The sequence below is a fragment of the Electrophorus electricus genome, chromosome 4, assembly GCF_041902795.1.
Source record: "Electrophorus electricus isolate QZ-2024a chromosome 4, ASM4190279v1, whole genome shotgun sequence".
In the NCBI taxonomy this organism is placed as follows: Eukaryota; Metazoa; Chordata; class Actinopteri; order Gymnotiformes; family Gymnotidae; genus Electrophorus; species Electrophorus electricus.
In genome coordinates, this window is record NC_137500.1 from 27,196,458 (window position 1) to 27,222,500 (window position 26,043).

At 40.9% G+C, this 26,043-nt stretch overlaps 1 protein-coding gene across 3 annotated transcripts; it reads right to left on the reverse strand.

Annotated features, from left to right (window-relative positions):
* Nucleotides 1-1,551: 1,551 nt before the first annotated feature.
* bnip1a (BCL2 interacting protein 1a) lies at nt 1,552-8,629 on the reverse strand. 3 transcript variants are annotated; one of them, XM_035534942.2, is made up of 7 exons: nt 8,342-8,629; nt 4,709-4,939; nt 4,330-4,422; nt 4,161-4,252; nt 3,875-3,979; nt 2,449-2,567; nt 1,552-2,350 (listed from the first exon to the last, which is right to left on the reverse strand). In XM_035534942.2, exons 2-7 carry the CDS (start codon nt 4,781-4,783, stop codon nt 2,154-2,156), a joined length of 681 nt encoding a protein of 226 aa, XP_035390835.1. In that variant the 5' UTR covers nt 4,784-4,939; nt 8,342-8,629; the 3' UTR covers nt 1,552-2,153. The 3 variants fall into 3 exon arrangements, with proteins under 3 accessions (XP_035390835.1, XP_081569140.1, XP_035390837.1); XM_081713014.1 differs by lacking the exon at nt 8,342-8,629 and having other exon boundaries at nt 4,330-4,462; nt 4,759-4,885; XM_035534944.2 differs by lacking the exon at nt 8,342-8,629 and having other exon boundaries at nt 4,330-4,462; nt 4,709-4,862.
* Between the last annotated feature and the right edge of the window lie 17,414 nt (nt 8,630-26,043).

Genomic DNA, 26,043 nt, shown 5'->3' on the forward strand with positions numbered 1-26,043 from the left:
GCTACTAAAAATCGTCTTAGAAGGTCTTTGTTTTGTAAGACATCGGCCACTTGGCACAGTTTATGCCAAGACTGAGCGATGTTCGGGTAGAGAAAAAAATGGAATGGTGTGCACCTAAAAAAACATAAATCAAAAACTGCAAATATTTATTTAAGTCAGAGACTACTCGTATGTTCGCAGGCGAAGATGATTTGACATGTCTTCCCGGTAAAGCGCCTACAGCGCGCGCTTCAGTGAATGGCTCATCATTTCGTTGAATGACTGCTGCTATTAGGAGACGTTAATCAAAAGCTTGTCCTCCATTTGCATCGCAAGATTTGCTACACCATCCGCTTACAAAGAAAAAGCAGATCTAATATGGTAATCTACAAGTTGTCAATTTTACAGATAGTTCTAAACCCCGCGCGACTCTCCTTGCCTGCATTACTATCTGATTTCTGTCTGTCAGTGTCACAACTGACAGCACAAAGGTATTGTGCTTAATGTTTAAAAGGGCTTAGTTTCCTTACAACAGAGGGATGGGAGTGGGAGTGGAAGAGGACAGACAGAATTGCATCCACTTCAGAAGCCTAAGAGACAATCCTTGGGCGTCCATGTGGTCTCCCCAAACGTCAGTGGGCACAAGTGTGCTTGTCCAGCTCTGTCCGCATAAACAGTCGAAGGCCTGGCTTTAAATCGGAACGACTTCAGCGAACAGTCCGAACAGCAGCTAGATCTTGGCTGCTGGCTAGTTTTCAGGGACCAGCGAGGGGGTCGAGAGGAAGGTCACACGGGCACAATGGCGAGCCACTCTCTGAGGCGTTGAAAAGAACAAGTCAGATAACATAGACGCACGACTCTAAAAATAACAGACCTCATCTTCCACTCACTATGGAAAGAGAGGGAGAAGGAAAGAACTCTGAGGGGTTGAGCGTGAAAGAGGAAGCGTGAGAAAGGGAGACCTGACGAGAGGGAAACGTAGAGCTATAGGGAGAGAAAGACGGAGAGAAAGAGGACATGAAAGAAAGAGAGAGAGAGAGAGAGAGAGAGAGAGAGAGAGAGAGAGAGAGAGAGAGAGAGAGAGAGAGAGATGGAGGCTTGGGGGGGGGGGGTGTACTAATCAGCTCTTCCGACTCTTATCGGAGAAAGGACAGAGCCGCATGCCTCTCTATCAGTGGTGCTGAGATGGCAGGCAGAGCTTTTTTGAGCTTTTCTTCTCTGATACTGCAGCTGTTTCAAGGCCAGCACACAACAGCTGCCAGTGTCCCCATGCACAGGATGGCGGTTTAAGTCACCCGAACCACAGTGCCACGCTGTAGGTGATCTTGTGACAGCCTGCAGCGCCTGGCCTGTAAATAGCTGGGGATATGCACAACGGAGAAGCCATTAATAACAGCTGGTGTTGGTGCCCAAGACGTTCATAGATAAGTCTTGGTTTTCTGAAAATGTTTCGATGTGGACGCTGTTTAAAATGGCTTTTAGCTAAGACTCATGGGTAATATGGGTCTGAGGGGACCATAATGCCAGAAAAAGCAAAGTGCCAGTAGTGGATGTTGAATATCAACATAGATATAAATGCTGGATTGTAATATTTATTTTAGAAATATTTTTGCCAATATTTACCATAAATATATTCTGATCTCTTAAACACAACTGAAACTTGACTTGCAACTTCTAAATTGTTGACAGATGGCAAATAAATAAAAAAAATAACTGCACAAACTGTAAATTTCTTTTGATTAAATTTCTAACATCATCCATATCACATTATCCATTCACAACTGGTTTACAACAGTGAAAGCTTGTTAATTTTTTTAATGTGCAGTAATGCACTTTACAAGGAAAAAAAAAAAGATTACTACAGGCAGATGAGTTGTCTTTTCTGGAGTTAAATAACACATATTGAATTAGGTAATATTGATAGTGAGTTCTGTCATATTATGTAATTGGTTAGTACAGAAGCCTGTCAGCTACTTTGCACTTCACTATTTAGAGAGGTTTAAACTGTATTTCCATCCTAAAAAGGTTTTTCAGCTATCAGTTAGAGCTAGTCAAAGACTAAAAATGTTAGTCCAAGACTAATCTTAATCTGTGCCGGGAAAACTGGCCTACTGTTGAAATTCATCATTTTCAGGCTCCGCTGAACTTTGTGAACGTGCATTTCCAGGAGCAGCTCAGAGGAACGGGAGCAGTCTTTTCTTCAGAATATAGAGCACGGTGGCCAGGAAAAGCGCCAAAGCCAGGAAGATCAGCAGCTTGTCTGTCAGCTCCCGCCGATTATACTTGGTGATGAGTTTTCTCCCTAGCTTTATGGTCCCCGTCATGGCCTTAAACTCCTCATTGGTTTCCAGCACAGTTCTCGACGAAGTAGCTAGAGAAAAGAGGAAAAGATTAAAAGAATCCAATTTTCTGCTTCCCCCGGGAATGTGGGCATGGGGCTGGAGGACAGGACTTCCTGGGTGCGCTTACCCAGAGTGCTCATGGTCTCCGTGCTCTGCTTCACCTGCTGTGACATCATCCTACTGATGCTCATCAAGTTCTCTGTGATGTCACTGGAAGTCTGAGCCAGACTCTGTTTGGTCAGCTTTCTGAGTAGAGGAACAAAGGAATCAGCACCAAAACCCTGCCCCCTGGCGCCTCGGGGCTATCTGTATTTTGTTTTGTGGTTGTAGTTTGATGCAACATGCAAGGTATGGTACTTCATGGTAACAAAGTCCAAAAGTAATTACAGGCCATGTCATGACATGCCATGGATGTCACAGACTCAGTGCCACCTGTCTCAAAGCACTGGAACAACTGCCCCACAAAAAGGTAAAGTGATAGTTTGTCAGGTTAATTGTCTTTTGCAAGTTGCTTTAGTTAAAGTCGTGAGAATTTATTTTATTTTGAATCACAATAATTTCCTGTGTGTCATATTTTGAAAGCCTTTGTTTGTGTGGAAAGGTCAAGTGTCAAAGACTGAAGATAAAAAGGATTGGTTTACAGAATGTAGATGGCCATTTATATGGTCTGTCAAAAGTTTTTTTAACATGGGTATCAATACATTTTAACATTACACTTCTTAAAAATATCTCCACAACAGTATGTCAAAGAATGAGATCATTTGTTCTCATCCTGATACACAAAGGAGGCAAAAACAAAGCTGCATTTTTCTTGACTGTCCACATACAGAATAATGCCTTGTCATTGTTTATATCAAACTGAGCAATGTGACATGCTGTTCTACAAGGTGTTTGGATTGGCTGCTCCAATGTGACATCACAGCACATCAAGGAAACCCAGTCTAAATTCATTGGTTCAAAGGCTACAGAACTCTACATCACTGCAGTGTCTAACCCCACCCACCACGAAGGTAGCCAAGGAAGAGTGGTCATTAGCAAAACCAGTGCCCAGAAAATGACATTTTCTTCATAGTGAAGAAAACATCTTACAAAAGCTGGACTAGAGTGTAGTTTTTGGTCTTTTCACAGATTAAACGTAGTGTAAATTATATCTTCTATACACAAGCTGTAAAGCCTCTGAATCTGCAGAATAAAAAGGTACTGTCACTTAAATTCATGTAAGAGCAAGTTCAGAAAAGACTGAAATTTGCTCAAATCAGGAACTCTCCTCTTTGGTTTGCCTAAATTCTTTACTGGGAGCCTCCATCCCCATGACATGCTTCCCAAGTCATTTGTTTAAAAATGATCAGCAATCAACAGCAATGTCTGACTGCAAATAGTTAGGTTATATTTTTCTTAATCCAATTAATATTTACAGATACATCTGTGATATAAAACAGGTACACCCATCTTTCTTGAGCATGTACACTTACTATAATATATATAGGTGCCTTAGAAAAACAAAAGCCCAATTTAAAGTAAACCCTTTTCATATACTTCGTACACATAATTACCTTTGCTTTGCTTCAGTGCCCCCCACATTCAACAAATTTTCTTTCTCCATCTTATCAATGGCCAGGTTACTGGCCAGGTTGGCCTTTCTCCAGGCTGTCTGATTACTGCAAGACAGACCCACCTCTATTACACAGAGAATGCATTCACTTCACACTTTAGTCAATAAACTTCCAAATGTCCAGTGGTTTAATATTAACTTTAATTAGAAACATATTAACTTTATTACCATAATCAGTTTACTGATTTTTTTTTACTAGCTTTATTAATATTATTCAGAGTTCTCACCTAAGCATCTGTTTCCGATGGCCCTCCACCTGTCTGAGTAAGGCCAGCCTGTCAGACTCTCTATCCTGTTCCTTCCCCATTTGCTCCAGATCCTGCCGACACAGTTGTTCAGAAGTTGAGCCCAAGAAGGGGGGGGGGGGGGAGAAATCCCATTTTATGTGCAGCACACCTGAATCCGCAGTCGAAGGTGCTTAAATCTCTCCTTCACTTTGCAGTTTAACTCCGTCAGTTCACTCTGTGGTCCGGCGCATTCACTGATGTCCTGGAATAATTCACACGCACATGGATATGGCAGCATCAGTCTGAAAGATATGACCGATTTTGATAATGTAAAATCGACTGGACTTTCTGCGTGCCCAAACAAGTTTTTTAAAAAAAGGCGCAATTCATATTTATAAATGCACAACACATACTGAGTGTAAATGTGAACCTTGTTGACATCCTTGTAACTAGCCGCCGGTATATTCATCACACGCAAAACGACATGCCCACGATACCGCGACACCTAAGCTAACTAAAGCGCCAGAGGACCTGATGCATAGCCATACCTGTACGAGAGCTTTTATTTCCAGATCATACTTAATAATTTCTTGCTCACATATTCGTACGTGTACGTCGTCCATCGTTGTTGGTTCGTGAAAGTCGGGAAGACTTCCGGTATAAAGATACACGCAATCTTCACGTTGGTCTGCGCAGACTCCCTGATCTACACACGCATACTTCCCAAATGTTCTACTGGAATATGACGTGTAGATCACGAAGTCACAGCTGTTCGCGAACTGCAATAAGGAACAAGACCGGAAGAACCATGCTGTGTTACCCTTTCAAAATATCTATTTTGTAAAGAAAGATGTAGCCTAAGTAACGGATATATAAAACGCAAAAAACAGATCTCATGCTACTTTAAAAATATTTGCATACACAACAAAAATACAGAATATAATAATATTTTTTTGGAAATAAAATCCATAACCAGCACCATCTGGTTCAATGTTTCATGTTCGAGTTCGTTTGTCCAAAATATTAAATACTAATGAGGGAGCGCCCCCTGGACAATATTTTTAGAAACTACAATTGCAATCGGAAATATTCAACCCCCAAAGTAAGGATTTATAACTTTAATCTTTTCTGTAGGTCTAGATTTTGCTTTAGATTAAGTCTTTATCAGTTGAACGATACACCAAATAAACAAATAAGATTAATGAAGTAGTAGTTTAGAGTAGCAAGACAGTATTAACAAATTGTCATATCACTTTTATTCAACCCTGTATAATATTGCTGATTTTAAAAAGTACAGCTAGTCTGTAGAGTAGAGATAAGACTGTAGGGTTTTGGGACAAAGTTCTACAGAATGACAAAACAAAACTGGAACTGTTTGGCCATATGGATCAGCAGTTTGTTTGACGCAAGAAAGGTGAGACTTATGACCAGAGCAATTCTGTGGGTCTGTTATGATGTGGGAATGCTACGGAAACAGGCAATTGTAACCATGAGATGGATTCATCATGGATTCACACAAACACCAAACCACTTTGAGGAGGAATGTTGCACCTCCTTTGGTGAACCTTGGCGATAACTGAACTCTCCAGCAGGACAGTGATCTCGAGCACACTTCCAAGTCACAAGGCAAAAGGACTCTCGACCAAGCACAAAGGCTGCGGGCTGAATAATAGTACAAACGTAGTTGTCAACAGAACTGGGTGTTTTTCATTTAATCTCAAAATTAAGTCAACTAAATTTATCTAAATTGTTTTTATGCATCAGTGGATATTCTTTCTCTGTTTACTGAGTTTTATTGTTGTATATTTCCATTCAGTCCTGTACACATCACCATAATACCTTCTACGGCATGCGTGTGCCAGAGGGGGGTGTTGAATACTTTCTGATGGCAACTATAAGAGCTTGATCATTCACTTACAGCTTTGCTGACAGCACCTCTACATTTTTATTAGATCGTTTTGCACTATCCTGGACCATTCTTTTAAAAACTTTCCCATTTCAATATACATCATAAAACATTTAAAATCAAGTCAGTATTTGGAACCATGAATGTAGTAAGCAATATAGGGCATTATCTATCATGCGACAGTACCACAAATGTGCCATAATATTCTTATCCTGCCAATTATACTGCTGCACCATTTCACAAGCAAGAAGTTCTGCACGTTCTATATATATTTTGTAAATAATCCTACAGTTGTACAGCCAAATGCTTCGATGCACCTGAAGGACAGCACACAAACCCCAGGTCATTTCTCCTCTATTATAAGCCATATATCAACTTGTTATGTTTCTATGTTAAACTTCTTTGCTGGGAGACTGTAATAAGATACCATGTGTTTCTCCTTTTATCATTAAATCTGAGTAAGATTTAACCGTGGTCTGTGGTTTTCGAACTCCGGGTAATGGATTTGCAGTCTATGAACCAAGTATACTGTTGGTCTTTTTTGATAAACCGCACTGTCCGCTAGGGGGAGCCAGGGGTCCAACAAAAAGCCACGAAAACACAGTAATCAATCCTTTCACAAGTTCTTCATGTCCTTCAAGTCCTACAAAAGATGTCTCTCCTACAACCAGTTCTTTCCACAAAATCACTCTTGTCAGTTTCAGTGACGCCTATAAGTGTTAGGCCAGCTTGTGACATGGAAGGTCCGTTAATGGACGCAGTGAAAAGAGGAACCAATTATCCGTGACATTCAACCTCCAAAAGGTGCGACGGACGCACGCAGGCTGTGACTGCACAGAGGAAACAGGAAACAGATGCAATTAGTGTCGCTCTGGAGAGGGCTTTCCTACTGTGACAATATCAGAATGTCTGCTGATCGTGTCACGCTTAGTCAGAGCGACGCATCTCTGAACGTGCAAGCTGCTTCCCCTCGATAGGCAAGACACACACCCTCATAACACACATGGATATGACATGAACTTTTCATTCCTTGCTGGAACCTTCTTGTGAACATTGCAAAAAAAAACCAAAAAACCGTGCATTACAGCAGTTACACCTTTCTATTTTTACTGTATCATTTTTTTCTTAAATGCAAATAGGCCGTGCATTACAATAAATGGTGGTTTATACAGAAAAACAGAAGAGAAAAGACCGTTGGCTCCAAATCACAAAGCAACTTGAATGTGGGGGTTTGCCCTGAATACGGATTTAGAATTGGGGAACACGCACGGGCGAGGGAAATATGGGAGCACCGAACCTCTTCCTGCACACATCACCACATTTTTCCCCCCTCATAGCATCCAGGAAATCAAGTCGAAACAACTGAATTATTTCACTGCTATGTTGAAAACTGGATGTCCAGCCAGGCCTCATCAAATTCACATTCCTCATCCCAACTACACTTCTTGTCAACTCATTCGTTCGCTATGTTGCATCAGTGGTGATTCTGTGTATGTTGACATTTGATATGCGTTAGCTCTGATTAAACGTTGCTCGGAGGGCCCGTTTCATTCAGTCTGCTGGCCCATAGATGGACAAAACATTCAGTGCATAATTAACTGCACTCGACTACATTACGAAATGTATTCCTGGCATTCTGCAAGAGTTGATAAATAGGACCTCTCTTACACACGTGCAGGTGTGCTGGATACAGCGTAGCTCATCCGTCGGTGTCTCAGACACATGGCTGCATTTTGTGCGTTTAGTTTCTTTGCGTATTCTGTTTTTAAGATTTATTTTACCGTATTGTTGCGTTTTAGGTATCTTACTGTGATTTGTTAAACTATGATGACTTTGTGACTTACAAGCTCCCCTCGTGAGGCTAACTGTTAGATAACGTTTTTTATGACATGCCAAATAACTAAACTGAACATTTAACATGCCAGAGAAGCACCAATTTCACTTTGCTGAGCTCGACCTTTTCCAGCTAAACGCTTGCCCGAGGTCAGGAAACCGCAACCTGTTTGAAGTAAGTGGTATTTTGAGGCCGAAAGCTGCGCTGTGAGCGCGGCAAGTCACCGGTACACCACGCAAGGCTTGCTATTTCATACCGGAAGCGCCTCACGCGGTAATCCGGTGAAGGGAATGGCGATGCGTCTTAGCCCCCTTCTGCACCAATGCCCCCTAGTGGGCCAGCCGGCGGGCCCAAACTAGCATACTCAAATATGAATATTCTTAAAGTATAGTACATTTAACAACATAACATTTCTTGGGACTAATACAAGTACCTGCTTACCGATTTTCAGCCGTCTACATGCATCCGTTTGCCAGAAATCGCACGCTGAAGACACCATGTTTTTCGCGTAAATTTCCACATCAATGTGCCTGCCCTTTTAAGTGGCCTTTTAAAACATTCTTCTGGTATAAGATAAGCTCAGACTTTGTTCTAGAAAACTCAATCACCATCAAAACAACTGCGTGACATGTTTAAATGGTTTAAATACAGGGTGTTAGTAAAGTTCTTTAAATGCGTGCTCACTTCTTCGCATAAATACGCATTCGGTTCCTTCGCAAGCGAACCTAAACGACGCAAGCCTTTGGTTAACTCAAAATGCACGCTACTGACATAAGTGTTCCTGAATAGAGTATTAGACCCCCCTTTTCTATTTTATATTGATTTCTATTGGCCATTGCAGTGCCATTGTCTTGGAATGACAACAATTCTCACCTATGTGTGCTGGGGGAGGGGGGAGGGTGACTATCATTTACTTCCAGGTGTTTCTAGGGCAAGCAGCGTGATTGGCAGCTGTTTCATCAAATAGAGGAGGCTTAGGAGGACCATGCTATATCAATATTCTCTGGATGCCGCAGAGGCGTCCAAGGGGTCTTAAAATGGTCCCAAAAGAGCGGCACATGAAACACTAATACACACTTCTGAATAAATGGACCACGTGCTAAAAAGGTTCCAAAACCGATCTGACATGTTTTGTCATGCATACGTTTATCCTTCAAAAACCTCTGGATCCTTTGAATTGTGAGGTTGTTTGGGTCGAAAAACGTGGTTTATATGTAAACATTTTTTTAAAAGATTTTAATCAAACTTCAAGTTTTTGTCAGACTAGCTTGTGTTGCAATGATCAGGTAATTGTAGCGCGTTAGCTACAGCTATTTTGTAGTTAGGCCTAATATGATGCAACCAGCTAGCTAACTTGATTCATCCGATGCTCACACAGGATCGATATTTGCCCTGCGTTCACAGCCTGCTCTTCCCTGCACTCAAACAACACGTTTAATGTGAGTGGACTGAAAGGGGCTTTCAGTACTCTTAAATTAATACCCCTTTGGTTATTCTCAAAAAAGGCTGACCATGGCCAGCCTCTTACACAACTTACTCATTCAGTTTCGATGTCAGTAGCTTTAGCTTGCAAGTAGCAATATTCCTGTTTTGACTAGCCGTTGACATTTGGAGAAAGAAATGTAGGTTGCAGAAAATTTATCTGGTTTTAAAACGTTTTTTTTTATTCATGCCAGGGTGGGACAAAGGCCATTTTCCAAAACAGCTCTAATTATTTTCACAGAGAAAACCCTTTAAAGTTAGGTGTCTCCTGGTGATGCTGCTTTTGTTTCCCTGACTTTAACCACTTGGCTCATTCTTATCTGACTTTGGCCAGTACATTAACACTTTTACATAATTGTTATGGCTACATTTTAAATGCCAACAATGCAAAACCTAAAACACGTCTGGCAAATTCTGATAACGTCATCTGACGCCAAAATGCAAGACTGCACTTGAAAAGTGCAAGGCACTGATTAAGACTGTGTGTGTATACAGTGAGGATGGCATAGAAATGGTGACATCTTCCTCAACACAGATGTCCATCAGACAACAGAGAGACTAGTTGACTACGTTAATTCATGTGTGGACAGTGCGCATGCCAATAAGAAAATAATTGTGTATCCCAACAATAAAGCATGCATAAGACAGGTGAAGGGTTCTATAAACAGGGAAAAACTGCTCTTAGGAATCATAACATAGAGAAAATGGTACAAATGGAAGTCAACCAGCTGTTGAGGGAGGCCAGGAGGTGACAACGAGACATTAAAGAGCAACACTATTACTATAAACTAAAAAACAGGGTTTCCATAACAGAACTGCAACCACACTGTAGGTGTCTTATCACTTTGGGTGACTTCATCCAATGAATGGTTTTGATTTTGGGTTCCTTGTGAATCAGCGTGTTGCAAACCATGTTAATGGATGTTGGCACCAGGCTGGTGGTAATTAATTTCATCAAGTTGGTAAAGATGAACATTATTTCTGACCACTAAATCAGCACAAGGGCTCCTGAGGGATGCCTGAGTTCACCTGTTCTTTTTACTCTGTATAGGAATAAAAGTGTGAGTACCCATGTAATTACATACTGAAGTTTTCTGATGACACTGTTTCTGTTTCTACAGGCAGCTGTAGAGCTTCATCAGTTATGGGATACAGTCATATAGTAAGTCTTTCTTTGTAGTTTCATTGTAGTCTCAGCATTCCTCCATGGAAACTGTGCCATGGAGACTAATGCCATGGAAACTGTGCCATGGAGACTAATGCCATGGACACTCGGGAGGGGTGTGGGTAGGAATTTAAACCCTCTAGGCTGCATGTGAGCAGGCCAGGCTCAGTGATGCACAGAAAATTAGGGCTGACCCGCCCCATATCCTTTATCCAGAATATCAGTTCCTACCCTCTGGCAGAAGGGTGCTAAGGTGTAAACTGATTCAAACACTTATATGTGTAAGCTTTAAAAAAAGACTTTAAATTGTTAAATTGTTAAATTGTTTCTGTATGTATATATACATATATATATATATATATATATATATATATATATATATATATATATATATATATATATATATATATATATATATACACACAGAAAAAGAGAGAGAGAGAGAGAGAGAGAGAGAACAAAAAAATTAGAATGTCATTGCACACCCAACATGAGCCATGCAAGCCACCATAATCGTATTGCACAGAGCCACAATATTGCATAGTTTCCTAGGCGTATGTGTTTGTGTTCGATGGAATTGTTTGTACAGATGTGTTTTGTTACTATTGTGCTACTCTGAGCCCAAGAAGTATTTCCCTGAGGGGACAAAGTCTATATCTTAATATCCTGTTGCAGGACACGGTTTGTAGGAGACCTGCAGACTTTAGCTTTTAGCTTTTCACACGTTAACCAGTGACGTCCCTTCACTGAGTGTGTAACAATCACATGGGTTAAAAATGTATATGTGTATCAACCTTTTTCCTTTTTTAAAGTTCATGTTTTCAGTTTAGCGCATGCCCTGTAAAGGGGGGGGGGGAGGCGTGATACGCGAGCATAGGGCTCATCCCTCGCAGAGCACCTGATGATGGTTGGGACTGATTGCCCAATGGGAAGGACGATCACAGATAGAAGACCACAGAAAAAGTTGGAAGTAACAGGTCATGGGTTTGAAGAAGGAAAATACGTCCGCCTTGACAACATACCGGGAATGTTTTTTATATTTATTTTCCTACCCCGGGGTACTATTGACTATCAAAGAAGCTTTCCTTAGGGATTTACTGACTACATTTTCCACTCTACCTAAGGGAACCGTTGGGGTGAGCTTTAAACAGGAACAGAGGGAGACCGCCAAGTCTCCAGATTTGATTTATCGTGCTCGCTAATCCCCGGTTATGAATGCTTTGTACTTCTCTCAGAGGGGTAATGTCAGATGACCGGATATGTAACACTATGGGGGAATACTTGTGTAAAGTAAAAAATATAATGTTGATGTACACACATGTTGGTGAAAGGGAAGAATTAAATGTTATAACTCACAGCGTGAGTGCGTGTGTTCACAAAGTTTACGTCGCTAAAGTGTTAGTCGCACCACCCCGTCCTTGTTTGTGTATTTGATAAAGTCCTGAGGGAAGCAGGGTGAACGTCACAAGTGTTCTGGGTAATTACTGTTATAACGTACTATTACGTTATAACTTCTCTGTTACGTTATAACGTCTATTACGTTTATACTATTACGTTATAACTTCCATATCTTCTCTGTCTCATGCCAGCTAGGATGCTTTTGTATAAAGACATTTCAGAGTGGCACATGTTTTGTTTATTATCTCATAATAACCTGATAAATTATTGCCAAAATTCCTTTGTAGAATTTTTACTAATTTGACAAGAGCAATAACAGCTGTATAAAACAAATCAAAACACATCTTTGGGGAAAAAAACAAACAGGCTAGTGATGCATGTTGTGTGCAGCTAACAGTTTTGGGCTGATAGTAAGGATAGTGGAAATAGCTACTCTATGTGTGCCTTAAGCATATGTGCAGGAATAACTGCAGAGGTGAGACAGTGGTCCAGCTAAGCCCCAAACAGCTGTTTCTCACATTATTTCATTTTCCCTAAATATAGCCTTTTTCTAATAGCATTAGTTTATAGCTTTAATTTCAAGTTTAATTTCAAAGATGACATGAGAATTGTTCAACCAGAGAGACTGCTTTTTCATTTTTATTTTTTAGAAAATGTCATAACATAGTTAATGCTCACAATCTCAAAGATGAGCTAACCCAGTGCTGCACCAAACAGCGTCATTCAGACATTTAAAAGTGTATGAGCACTGCTTAGAAAGGATTAGTCATATTGATTGCCGCATGCTGACTAAATTTTTATGGACAGGAATTTTGCAGCATGCTGTCTCCGTGTCATTCTCTCAGACAGCCAGAAGTGCCTTGTCATCTTCCATACTCCTCACTCAAAACCGTGATGCAGGCCAAGCATCTGACACACCTCCAGATGGCCAGGAAGTGTTGAGTGGACATCAGTGAAGGAGGAAGAGGGAGAGGGCACGGAGACAGAGGGAAGAAGAGGAATGTGGAGGAGTGGGCAGATTGCTTAAAAAAAGTTTTTAAAAAAAAGATTATTGGCAATTAGAGGGAGAAGAGACAGCTGAAATCAAGATGACAGTTCTACTGCTTGCCAAAAATCACTCTTGATTCATGCTCCTTATTTAAGCACATCAAAGTGCGTCCAAGTATATATATATATATATATATATATATATATATATATATATATATATGTATGTGTGTGTGTGTGTGTGTGTGTGTGTGTACATATATATATATATATATATATATATATATATATATATATATATATATATATATATATATATATATATATATATGTGTGTACACACACACACACACACACACACACACACATACATACATACATACATACATATATATATATGGATGGAGAGGGGTAGATAAAGTTTAGTGGTGTTCCCCATCTGTGGCTTTCCCCATATTGAGACTGAAGAGTACCTTTTACACTGCCACTCTGCCTCATGCCTTCTGCCCTCGTCAGTTGCAGCCAGCCATATGAGATTCAGATGTCCTGCCCTTCTGCTCATTCTTGGGTGGCAGTACACAACAGTGGTGCCAAGCTGCCATCCTGGTGCAGATTCAGCACTCTCTAGCACCTGCAGACTCTGGATTGGCTCACATGGGCCGTCCTGGCATGTACGTACATACTGGAGCCTTGACCGCAGGAGTCCAGCAACATCAGACAGCGTAGACCAAGGCAACATCAATAACAACCAGAGGGAATGGCAACATGTCAGGTGTGGCCTCATCCAACAGATCTCAGAGACACATGGAAAGAGCAAGAAACTGTAATGACAAGGTAAGTCCAAATGGTAAATAAAATAATGTATTCTCTTAGTGTCTGGAATGGACTGTTCCATCTGGCAATAACTTCTTTTACCCCTCAGCAAACTTGAAGTTTTGGTTAGGCGACCAGACCAGTTTCCTGGCTGATAATTTTGTATCATCTCATAGCAGCAGTCAACCTGCTCCTTTTGGCATTTGAGGACATGCTCAATGCGTTGATGGGTTTGGTCCCATACTTCCTCACTTCAGTGCATCCAATCATTCCCAGCCAGGTCATCTGAAGAAGAGGCTGTCCAGGGCGTAAGAGGGAGCTAATAGCCAAGCCAAGTCAATCCAGTAACCGATCTGGTCAAGGAGTTCTGGGCCATCTCAGCTCAAGGGAGATGACGAACCCAGTCAGAGAAAAGCCTCAGAAACTTTTCTAATTCTTGATCGGCTTGCTCACATTGGCCATTAGAATGTAGTTGATAGTCTGAAATAAAGCTAACAGAAACCCCTAGGTCCACTGCCAAATGCAACCTTGGACTTGATGATACAGGCAAGAGCATGAGATTATGGTCATGTTTAGTGAAGAACTTGGCTCCTCCTCTTGGGCCACTGGGGCAGAAGGCAAAGTCATACACTCTTTTGTGATTTGCTTTAAACTTCCATAATCAATACGTGGACGAAAGCCTTCATCCTTCTTCTCAACAAGGAACCGCCCCACTGCCGCTGGAGAGGAAGATGGATGAATAAACCCCTGAATAAACCATAAGAGAATCCAATTGCTCAATATGGCCAATAGGGGAGACAGAATATGGCTGAGAGCAGTCGCCAATAATGGAGGTGTCAATGGACGCCATGACAGATTGAGTGTGTGTGTGTATTTTATTTATATATTTTTATATATGTCATCCACCATTTATTTGGCTATTTGTAAGTTTTTGTTTTCTTTTTTGGTTTACATGCACATACTTTATGGATTGATCCTTGATTTAACATGTCCAATAATTGAGTAATTCACCTGAATATAAATGCCAGGCTCTATAGGCAAAATTCGACCAATTGTTTTCTTTATCCCCATTTCTTTTTTGTTCTACCTACAGCTTCGTTGCTTTTGAAACAGATCTGAATCTCTCCCAGTAAGACTTCGGTTATGCAACACATTGCATAGGCCGGTGCTGTGCAGATCTGCGATTTAATGATGAATTAAAAGTTTATTTATAATGAGGAGTGCATGTGGATGTAGGACAGGGAAGTCCCAACTGTGAGCTGAACCGCGTGCTAGAGCAAATACACACTCTCTCAGCCAACCTTTCAGAACTGTAGTGAAACCTTTAGATGTTTCTCACTTCTCCATTGTTATAGAGAGAGAGATGAAAAGAGGTGTTGAGGAGCACTGTCCTGCACTGCCCAGTCTTCTGGAGAGGAGCCAATTACTCTCTGAGGCAGGAGACAGACAACTTTGAAAGTCCTGATGACAGAATTGCTCAAAATAAAGGATTTTGCCATCAACTGCTTGAGTCAGCATGACTACTCAGACTTCATCACAAGAGCAAATGCCACTACTGCACATCTGTGGAGGATCGCTGCAGAAAGCCGAGGTCATCTAGGCAAGGCACTGTTGGGCTTTTCACTTCACAGGAAAGGGTAGGAAAAGCCAGAAAGGTTTTATTAGGGAAAACCCGAGAAGGTAAACAAAGAAAAATAGAAGGCATCATATGCTCCAGACCCGTTTACTTCAGAAGTGTTCCACTCTACGTAACATTTTCTCATGACAGTAACTGATTTACTGCCACATACTTACAAGCATTTTTCTAGCTTATATTTTACTTAGATGGAAAAAGAAATCTCAAATCTCAGTCGCTTATTTTCATGCAATCAGCCATTTCTAGTTTAGGAAATCAAGTGGTGCAGATGGGATTCTGACTGAACTTCACAAAAAACTAGCACTGAGGTATGAAATTTCACTGTGATTTAGCAAGTCCTGCTTTTTGTTCCAAAAATAAATGAACTAGTATAAATTTTTTCCATACCAGGCAAAGCATGGTATGGAAAGGATCACTGTGCCTTTTTGACAATAATCAAAATATCAGTTGATCAATTGACACTGAGCAGTGAGTTTAAATTTGATGACGACAGCACAGGAGTCTAGTCGAGTTCTGTGCCTTACTATACCTTTTTTAGAGTAATGCTGTTATTTCTGACAGCAGATAAAGGTGTCCAATATCACCATTTGATTTTGGTAATTGTTACATTGGGTAAAGGTAGAAAAGGTCAAATCCATTTTAAAACTACCCCAAGTTTCCCTCTGTGTTTTCAGAAGACAGAACCCAGCTCCTGTGTTGCGTGTCACGAAAAGCACCTGATACGTTCACGTTCTTGCATCTGATAACACTAGGCGCTGATAGTACGGACCGCTAAAGCATTCCATGCTACAGAGACAGTACAACAGCACAAGGGTCAGCGAGGAAGGGCACAGAAAGCCATACAAGTCCAGCCACCCACTGGAGATCCGACCTGATGACAACAACGGACGCTGGAACACCAGACCACGGCAGCAGGTCAGGGAAGAATAGAGGGTGGCAAAGACAGCAGATACACGAACAGACAGAGGACACATAAAAGGAGACAGTGAATACACAAGAGAAGACACAAGTGAATCAAAGAGGGAACCCAAGGACCATGTGGTCATGATTTTAAATGATTTTAAAAATTAAATATTGCAGCCAGTACCTCCTTTCACTACAAAGACAGTAATAGTTTGTGTGCTACATTTTATAATCATTTTTATTTCCAGAGTAGATACCTATGTGCTTCTAAAAGAGATGACAAGTGTTTGACTGTAAATCTCTCTTGGTTTCATCCTGAAATCCAGACTGGCTGCTGCTGCTTGTTGCCACCACTTTTGAATGTCTGACAAGAACCGAGCACTACATTATTAAGATGGGGCAAAATTCAGCTTCAAAATCAGGGATGAGAAAGGCATTAAAAGGAAAAGGCAGTAGGGAAAGAGAAAAGAGAAAGCAATGGAGCGATATGTGATGGAGTGTGTAGGGCGGGTGTCAGACCTCTGAAGACTTGTACAGTTGGTGTCCTGTGCTTTTTGAATGACAGAGGTAGGAGAGATGGAGTTCCATGTAAATGAGATGAGGCAGCGTGCAGCTGTGTTTGTGAAGTTACATCACCAAGGAGAAATCCTGAGGACCACGTTTGGGCCATCTTTTGATTATTTGGTGATTCTAGCTGTAGGTGAAAAAATGTGCTGAAAATATGCAGCAATTGCAGTGGGTCCTGGAATAAGGATAAACCCAACAGAATCTGGCAGTAGAGGGACATGATTACCAGCAGATATAGAACTTACTAATAATACAATAGATCTTAACCTATTTAACTGTAGGATACTTGCAATGAATTGTACCTCCAGCCTTACGTGATAAATATAAGAAGTGCCCTCTTATCTCTGTATTTATCAAGTATGGGTCGGGGTGTATGAAAAGGCATAACCCTCTCGGGACAAAAACAAATCATGATCTTTTGCTTTTTGAGTGCTGCATGAAATCACAAGCTGCAGCCATGATGTTATTTGATTTTCTTTCTGCTCTAACTAATTAACTACTTCCAACGGGAGCATGTGAAGACAGATAGGGCAGAAGCAAGTGAGGAACTTGAGAGGTACACGGAGTAAGCCGTTCAGTTTCCACTGTGGATGCTGTTTATGGCTTCCTCAGGGAGGAAAAAAACTAATATGTTTGTTAATCTAATTTCCCTAAAAGGTGCAAAAATCATTATTGCAATACACAGCCAACAGGGACAAATCAATAAAGCGAAACCAAATTTAAACACCGCGACATCACTGAAGGCCAAGTCTATATTCCTGCACGAGCAGGCATGGTGCAATAAGGAGAGACAGAGGCAAAGCCAAGTGAAACACCCACACGAGATCGAGTGCTTGCCGGCTCCCGGCACTTGGTTAGGAATCTGCAGTCAAGTGCCTTCCACACCGGAGCCGGATCAGCAGAGAGCATGGCCAGAGACCAAGTCCGGCCGGCTGCTCTGATGAGGTCCTGGCAGGAGGGGGATCTGAACACAGCTCCGCAGGCTGGACCTGTGCTAGCACACACCACACCTCCCACTGACTAGTGAAGAGCACTGGCCTGAAACTTATTCTAAGACAGCAGGAGCAAATTTACGGCTGTGGTCAAGCTCAGCGGGGATGTGTGACCATGCAAGCAGAATTATATGTTGTTTCTGAAATGACAACTTTGATATATGGTAGTGGATGCTACAGTAGCATATAGTCGAAGTATAGATTTCATATAAAGTAACTGATATAAAACCACTTGATTAATTGGTTATATATCAATTAATGATTTACTTCAAGAGGCCATCAGTTATGGAAACTGGTTGGTAATTGTTAACACAGTCTCATTTAAAACATAGTCCCAAGGCTCTTCAACTGTGTAAACATACTGCGAAACATGGCACAGTAGTAGAAGAGTTTCAGTGAGCCTGATATTTTAGCCTGAGAGAGAGGAGTGGGCAGGCTGCAGGTCAGATTCAGCATGGGCTTCTCCAGCCTTGCTTTGCCGTGGTCCTGCCCTGAACTGTTTGGGGTCTTAATTTACTGACACATTCAGTCCAGATCATAAGCTGCCTGAAAGTGATCCAAGTAGCATGGGAGCCCTTCAGGGCCAGGGCTGGGAAACACCTCGGTGGAAAGCTTTTAGGCTTCAGCTGCAACCCTTCCACAGCGGCTCTGCAAGAGAGTATGAAGGGGATTTTACCTACTAAATCACATGCATTTACTACAATACAATAATTAATTACCCTCACCGATTAGCCTCTTAATTTCACATACTTTTCATCTATGTTATTAAATCAAAATCACCACAACTGAAGTTTTAACTGAAGAAAGTAACTACTGATTTGATCTCTGAAAGGTTTAAATAGTGGATTTCTTTTAAGATAGTGGCAGTGACCAGCATTTGAATGAAAGCACGACAAACATGATGAAAATAAGTGACACCTTTAACACAGACCATTCTAAGACAAACAAACGCATCAGGTCAATGTATTTACGGAGAAACAAGCAAAGCAGCCATTTAGCGTGTGTACATACAGTTGGTGAGAGCTGACGGGAGGAGAGTGAATGCGTGCGGGTAGATATGTGCACGCTCCTGTGAGCGAGTATGTGTAATGTAAGAAGAATTTGTCGTCTTGGTCCTCCTGCAGAGAACAATGAAAAAATAGTAAAATGGCACCGAATTTGAACAGCAGAGCCACATGGCTGTATGCACGATTACAGAACTAGGCACAAAGGCGACCGATTTAACATCTAAAGTCAGTGGTGTGTTTGGAAAGTCGACATCATAAGAGATTGTGTATGTTGTTAGCAGAGAGAGATCGCATACAAAGAGGAGAGAGAGGCTTAACTTCCATTGTGCACAAGTCTTTAAGATTATGTAAACAAAGATGGGTTGAAGAAAAAGCATACATGCATTAAAAGTAGCATTTAAATATCCTATGTTCGTTAATGTGCAGTTTAGATTAACTATTTAAAGTGCATAGCCTAATTATGCTCTTGAAGTGAGCTATGCTCATGTTCTAACGTGTTGATTTTGAAGTTATCCAAGCCCGTCTTCCTCGTTGAAGTCCATGCGCACTCCCAGGGTAGCTGACCCACACATCCCAGACCTTACCCTTTCCATCAACAGCAGCCTGGAATATGATGGAACGCCACCCTTCTCTTTTGTAGCAGCTACGCAGGAACAGTTCTGGTGCTATTATGGGAATGTGACTACCATCTATTACTCCCCATCTGATGTTAAAAAATGTTGCCATCTTTTACCTTAATGTATTCTGGAAGCAGCACTTTTATAACAGCACTGCAGATGTCCTGTGCATACAGACCAAAAAGGTGACTTGCGCTCTGGTATCAGTGTTGGTGGCCCGTCTCTGTAGTGCGACAGCAATCTGCTTATTCGCAGGTATACACAAATGGTAGATGGTTTTCCTTTGCGAAACGAGGTCTCCTACGACACCTGAAAGTTGCTGATGAATTGGTTGTTGGTAAAGTTGGGAACAACAGCATCCCCCCATAGCTGCGCACGAGGACATATCCATACAATAGCATGACATAGCGGTCTTACAACTCTAATAAATTGTCGATCATTGTTAATAAGTTTAATTGGGGCACCACTCTTGATTAACAGGTGCAGTTAGTAGTCCAGTTATGATGATCGTGTGACTTGCTGGTGACCTGCTGGGTTCTCTTCTGAGTTGTCATTGGAATGCTGGGAATTGTAGTAATACAGGAACACTGGTGGCGTGACCGTCGCCAATTCGATATGTGATTATTTCTCAGCTACTGAACATAATAATAATAACAGAAAGTAACTAAGTTATGTTTACTGGATATAAGCAAAGATAAGAAAAACATGCACAACAAACACTGACTAAAATTCAACTAATGATCAGGAGTATGGGGATCACTAGAATCATTATAATCACCATCATAACAAGGCAACCAGGCGAAAATTAACATAAATGATTAGTGGTGAATAAAGGCAGCTAAAAAGGCTAATAAAGAAAAGAGAAAGAAAAGAAAGCAACCTGTGGGAATGACCAATCGGGCAAACTACTTACAAACCAAACAAGACCAACAAAGAAAACTTCTTAGTCAAATTAGATTCGTGGTGAAACAGCATGACTGAAAGTATAACAAGACTCGGGAGAAGAAGGAGGAGACTGACGTGAAACAGCCAGAGGGAGAACTAATTACAGGTTTGAGAAGGTTGTATCACAGATGAGAGGAAAGAGTTAACACAAAAGTCGCTACCAGCTGGAACAAAAGTTGATACCAACTGGTAATTTCAAAAGGGAAATGCCTGTGCTTAAGATGGTAAAACCATCGGGGTGGCAGTGAGGGAGAGTGCCCATTTACCACTGAAGCCGTCTGGAGGGCACTGGGAGAGAGTGTCCGTCTTCCTTCAAACTGCCGGGATGGCACTGGGAGAGAGTTCGTTTTCCAGTGAAGTCGTCTGGATGGCACTGATAGAGAGTGCCCGTCTTCCCCAGTGTTGCTGGCTCGACAGTGCATGAGTGATGGATGCCAATGACAATAACACAACTAGGCTTCCCAGTCTGCAGGACTGGATATTCGAAGCTGGCTCAGAGTGTCATAGGCCTTCGTGGGCAAACCTTTCCAAAGCAGGAATTTGGATTCATTGCCACCAGCACAATGGAACTCAAGTCTTAACCAACACACCCAGGCGAGTTTGCTTGATATAAGCTGCGATGAGCAAATTTAGATGAACCCAAACTAACCATAATAAAATTAAGGAGATAACCTGAGATTTGAGTCTTTCTAAGCACTTCATGAGAAGCTATTTTCTTAGTTCAAAGAAAATAGAGTCAAGAGACTTGATTTTCCCCTCACAGATTTTCTGGGGAGGGACCCACTCATTTCACACCTGGTCCCAAACTGAAGAGGGGGTCGAACTTTCAAGGTATATGTTGGGAGACAAAGCATGCCTGGTTCATGCATATTCAACAGCCTTTGCTTTCACAATGGAGGAAAATAATTTATGTAGTTCTGAAGGACATCCAGGAATACAGGAATAAATCACAAATCAACTAAACAAAGAAAATCATACATTTACTATCAATCCCCCCCCGCCGGTTTTAGAATGTAGTTTGTAAAATGAACCCTAGGATGGGTGGAGCAATTAGATAATCAACTAATTACTTTCCTTTTTTTTTAAAATATATTGTCTAATTGGTTCATATAAGATTTCTAGTAAACATGACTAGGAATGATTAACAATCTGTTTACAGCATGAGTTAAGCAACATACAATTGAAGAGAATTGGTTGAATAATGCAAATGAGTAATGAACAGAATAATGAAACAATAGACACTTATAGACACAAATAATAGGAGCAAATGTCACAATTCTGAGATAAATTTAAAATAGCCACACATTACTGGCTGATTACCATTTGACACCATGACCAGGTCAAATTTTCATCAGAAGAATAATCTGTAGTCTATCTTCACTATACCCACTGTTTATCAATGCATATAGAGTTTAATATATAAATGAAATGTCAATTCTCCAATTTTATGTAGATATAAATTCTAGCAAGCAAAACTCTTATTAAGTGGTTGCTAGTTTCGTTTACACTTTATACTAAAAGTCTGTAAATTAAGACATTTTACATAAGCTTCTTCTATGATTCTACTTCTAGAGTTCTTTTTGATTTTTGGATAAAAACAAACATCTGTATCAACAGCACAGGTGCACACAGGTCATGTATGCATTCTGCGATGTTATCAATAACATTTACTTCCGTTTTGTCGAAACCAAAATGGAATAGAACCCATTCCTTGTTGGTAGAAACGGGCTATTTTAGAGCTAACCTTGTTGAAGTGAAACCCAGTGAGAATGAAGTTCTGTTGCTCAAATGTATTGAAACACCTGAGTTCTGTGTGCAGTTGAACACACCCCCTTTCTTCCCTTGACGCAGCTTGCTCTGTGCATTACTGGTGGTCCTGCCACCTGCTGGTCCAGAAAGTAGCTACAAACACATGGAGAACATGCCCATGTATTCACTCAAAAACCTGGAACTGCACCTTATTTATTTATAATTTTTGCATTGTATTTGTGAGATTGGCATTTTTGTTTATTGCGCATTGGACTTACATTTTGGAACCTTCTCAACAGTCAGAGGGTGAGAACAGTTCAGCATCTCTCCCTCTTGCACACACAGACACACTAACATTGGCTCATTAGAGGTGAGGCCTATAAATATTGCAGGGCATCAAGAGGCTTTGATGAAGATGAAAGAAGCACAATGTCTGTCTGTTAAATTGAAATAAATATGAACTTTTTGAGCTTTTGCAGTGTTGATGTTCTGCCATATTCACACACAACTACAAAATTTTAACGTTTCATTCGCTTATGTCTGTGCATCAGTAAATGTTCTGCTTTTAGAACAAATCCTCATTGTAGAAGGATTTTGTTCAAATATTTGAGGTCAAACAATTTCATGCACACACTCTCTTCACTCTCTCACTCTCTTTTTGTGCATGCACACACACACACACACACACACACACACACACACACACACACACACACACACCTTCACTCATTTAAATATGAAACGATTCTGTTGTAAATTGAAATCATTGCAATTACAGTAGCAACGCCACTAAGCATTAGTGTCATGCAGTGGTTCGTGAAGCTAAAGCAGACTGTGTGTTTAACCATAATTTCATTGTAGTGTGATAGCTTGACATTAGCTACACACACTGAATACATATTTGGTTTTAAGCATGTGTATCTTTCAAATTCTGCCACATAAACACACTGTCATGAGACAAACAGGAAAGATGTGTGATGATATGACACTGGTCCATCAAAAGCAAGAAGGGAACAGACACACATGGGATAACGGAACGTGATCAGAAACACAGATGTTGGAACTGAATTTATGGAGGCATCCCATGTATATCTACAGTCTCTCACACATGACTTTTTACAATTCAAATGAGTTTATTGGCATGGACTGTGAGTTACAACATTGATTGTGATTTACAACTCCCTCTCTTTCTGTCTCTCTCTCTCTGTCTCTCTCTCTCTCTCTCTCTCTCTCTCTGATCTGACCAAGAGCAGAGACATTCTACACCACCTTGACATCTCAAACAGTTATTTTTGGATTTTTGGCTTCAGGAGGAATGAGAAAAGAATGAGAGAGTCAGCGAGAATGAAAGAGAAAGAGAGGGGGCAAAGAAAGAAAGAGAAACGGAGGGAGGAAGATGCATGGATTCAAACAAGCACAGAAGTGACTTTCAAAGCTGTGCTCATATGTGCACCTAGCAGAAAACAGAGCCATATCTGAAAACACTTCAGTCCCATGTAGGACCCAAGGAGGCAGATCTGAGGCTGCTAATCTCACTCACAATCAAGCCATCTGCACAAGACAGTAGCATGTGGTCAAAGTTACTAATGAATATAATCACCCGCCTGCTGTTTAGCTCATTACGTGTAATAAACTGATGAGGAGGTATATGCACCTAGTTTATGAGTGAGATCAGTAGGTTAAATCATCTGAAGTTGAAATAAATCTTACCAAGAAATATGACTTGTGTGTATTTGTGTTTTCCATCTTTTTTTTCTTTTCTTTTTTTTAAATTACTGCAGGACAGATTTCTGGAAAATGAATTTTAATATACTTTTTATAGACCATTGGAGGTTGGGCTCCAGTTACAACCAAAGACATGATACCAACCAGCATTTGGTGTCTCTAAAACCTTCAGCTGAAGATAGATGGTTATCACTGGAATTTGTGAAAAGTAAACCAGGCAGTCTCCATTGTCATGGAGAAGAAACAAGGAGTACTCTAACCCAAACATAACTGAGAGCTCTCTTCTGTCTGTCTGTCTCGCTCGCTCGCTCTCTCTCTCTCGCTCTCTCTCTCTCTCTCTGCTTAGACATCTTTAATTGGAATTCAGTAAAACACAAGCTGTTCTTCTGTGCAGGCATGCTCCATAGTGTACTAATGAACTGCAGTGAGCTATAATAAGTTCTGACTGGGTTAAAAAGGCAGAAGCCTGCATGCATAACTAGGGTAAGACTAGGAGTAGCTAATTACATCAGCAAGTGACTGGGAGTGGCAAATTACACACCTCAGTGGTTAAGGAGCTTGACTTATAATCAGAAGGTTGCTGGTTCAAGTCCTGCCACTGTTGGGCCCCTAAACAAGACCCTCAATTGCTCAAGTTGTACTCACTCATAATTGTAAGTTGCTTTGGATAAAAGTGTTAGCTAAGCACTATAAATCTAAATTACATCCAACAAGTGACTGGGAGTAGCTCATTTTATTTATAACAGCATTTAGCTGATGTTTTTTTCTAAAACACTTTACAATTACGAATGAATACAGCTTGAGCAATTGAGGGTTAAGGGTCCTGCTCAGGGGTTCAACAATTGTAACTTGGTGGTGGGGCTTGAACTGGCAACCTAACTATTACTAGTCTAGAACCTAGTACGTTACATCCAGCAAGTGAGCAGGAGTGGATAATTACATCCAGCTTGTGACCAGGAGTGGCTAATTACATCAGCGAGTGACCAGGAGTGGCTAATTAGACCCAGTGAGTGCAGTTGTGAGCGAAGTGGGTCTTGTTTACAGCCTCTTCCAGGCAGAAACCAGGCTTTCCACAGCCTGATATAAGACACAGGCAGAAGCACGAAAGTGGAGTGTCAGCAAGGTGTATCAACAGCGGCGTAAAACTTCAAAAAGCAGCAGGAAGGTTTGGGAACTGGATGTGGTCATGAAAAGTAAATGCAGCAGTTTGACTTTCTGATTATCTTTATACACAGGACTTCAAGAGTTCTTATTGGAATGATTGTGTTATTTTGGCTACATTTATTTAAGTAGTGACATAATTCTGAACATTTCCTTAAGATATTAACCTGTGTTAAGTATGAGAAATCATGAAATTACAATGATATACCTTTTAGAAAACACTAAACTAAAAATAACACAAACATAGTATGAGATTACCCTGGTGCAGTGGTTCACTACCCTGTAACCCTGGAGTCTGTTATGACCTTGTCTGGGCTGGATAATAACCCTGGAGTCTGTTGGGGTGGAATGATGAATCGGGGGAAGTGGATGGCTCTACAGGTACTGGATGGCAGATCTCGAAGGAATAACAGATCCCAAAGATGATATAATGAACCGTTGTATTGTTCGTTTTGTAAAAGTGATACAACAGGCACGAACACACCAGACAGACTTCTGGTACAAAACCAAAAAGAAACACAAGCCCCACATTGAGTACACAAGGAGTGACTAACTACCCTATTCCAAACAAAAATAGAAAACCAAAGACACACAGACTTTATATATATATATATATATATATATATATATATATATATATATATATATATATATATATATATATGTGTGTGTGCTCTTCTTATCGCATGGCAACTGCTGCAGGGACACAGCAGACTCAGTGATGTCACCACAGGCAGAGGAAACACAGGAAGTGCAGGAAACCAGTGGAGGTGCAGAAACGCTATAGCACAGATGACACTATGGCACTATGGCACTACAACACAGAGCCTAACAGGTCACATATGGAAAAGGTCACACCAGAGCAGGATAAAAACCCATCATAAAGCTGCGTGGTCTTCTGTTCCTCACCATTAGCTTGTCACTGTCATTAAAATGTATTGATTAAAGCATTAAAAGTTATGATGAAAACAGAATCCAGCAACCCTTGGACAAGAA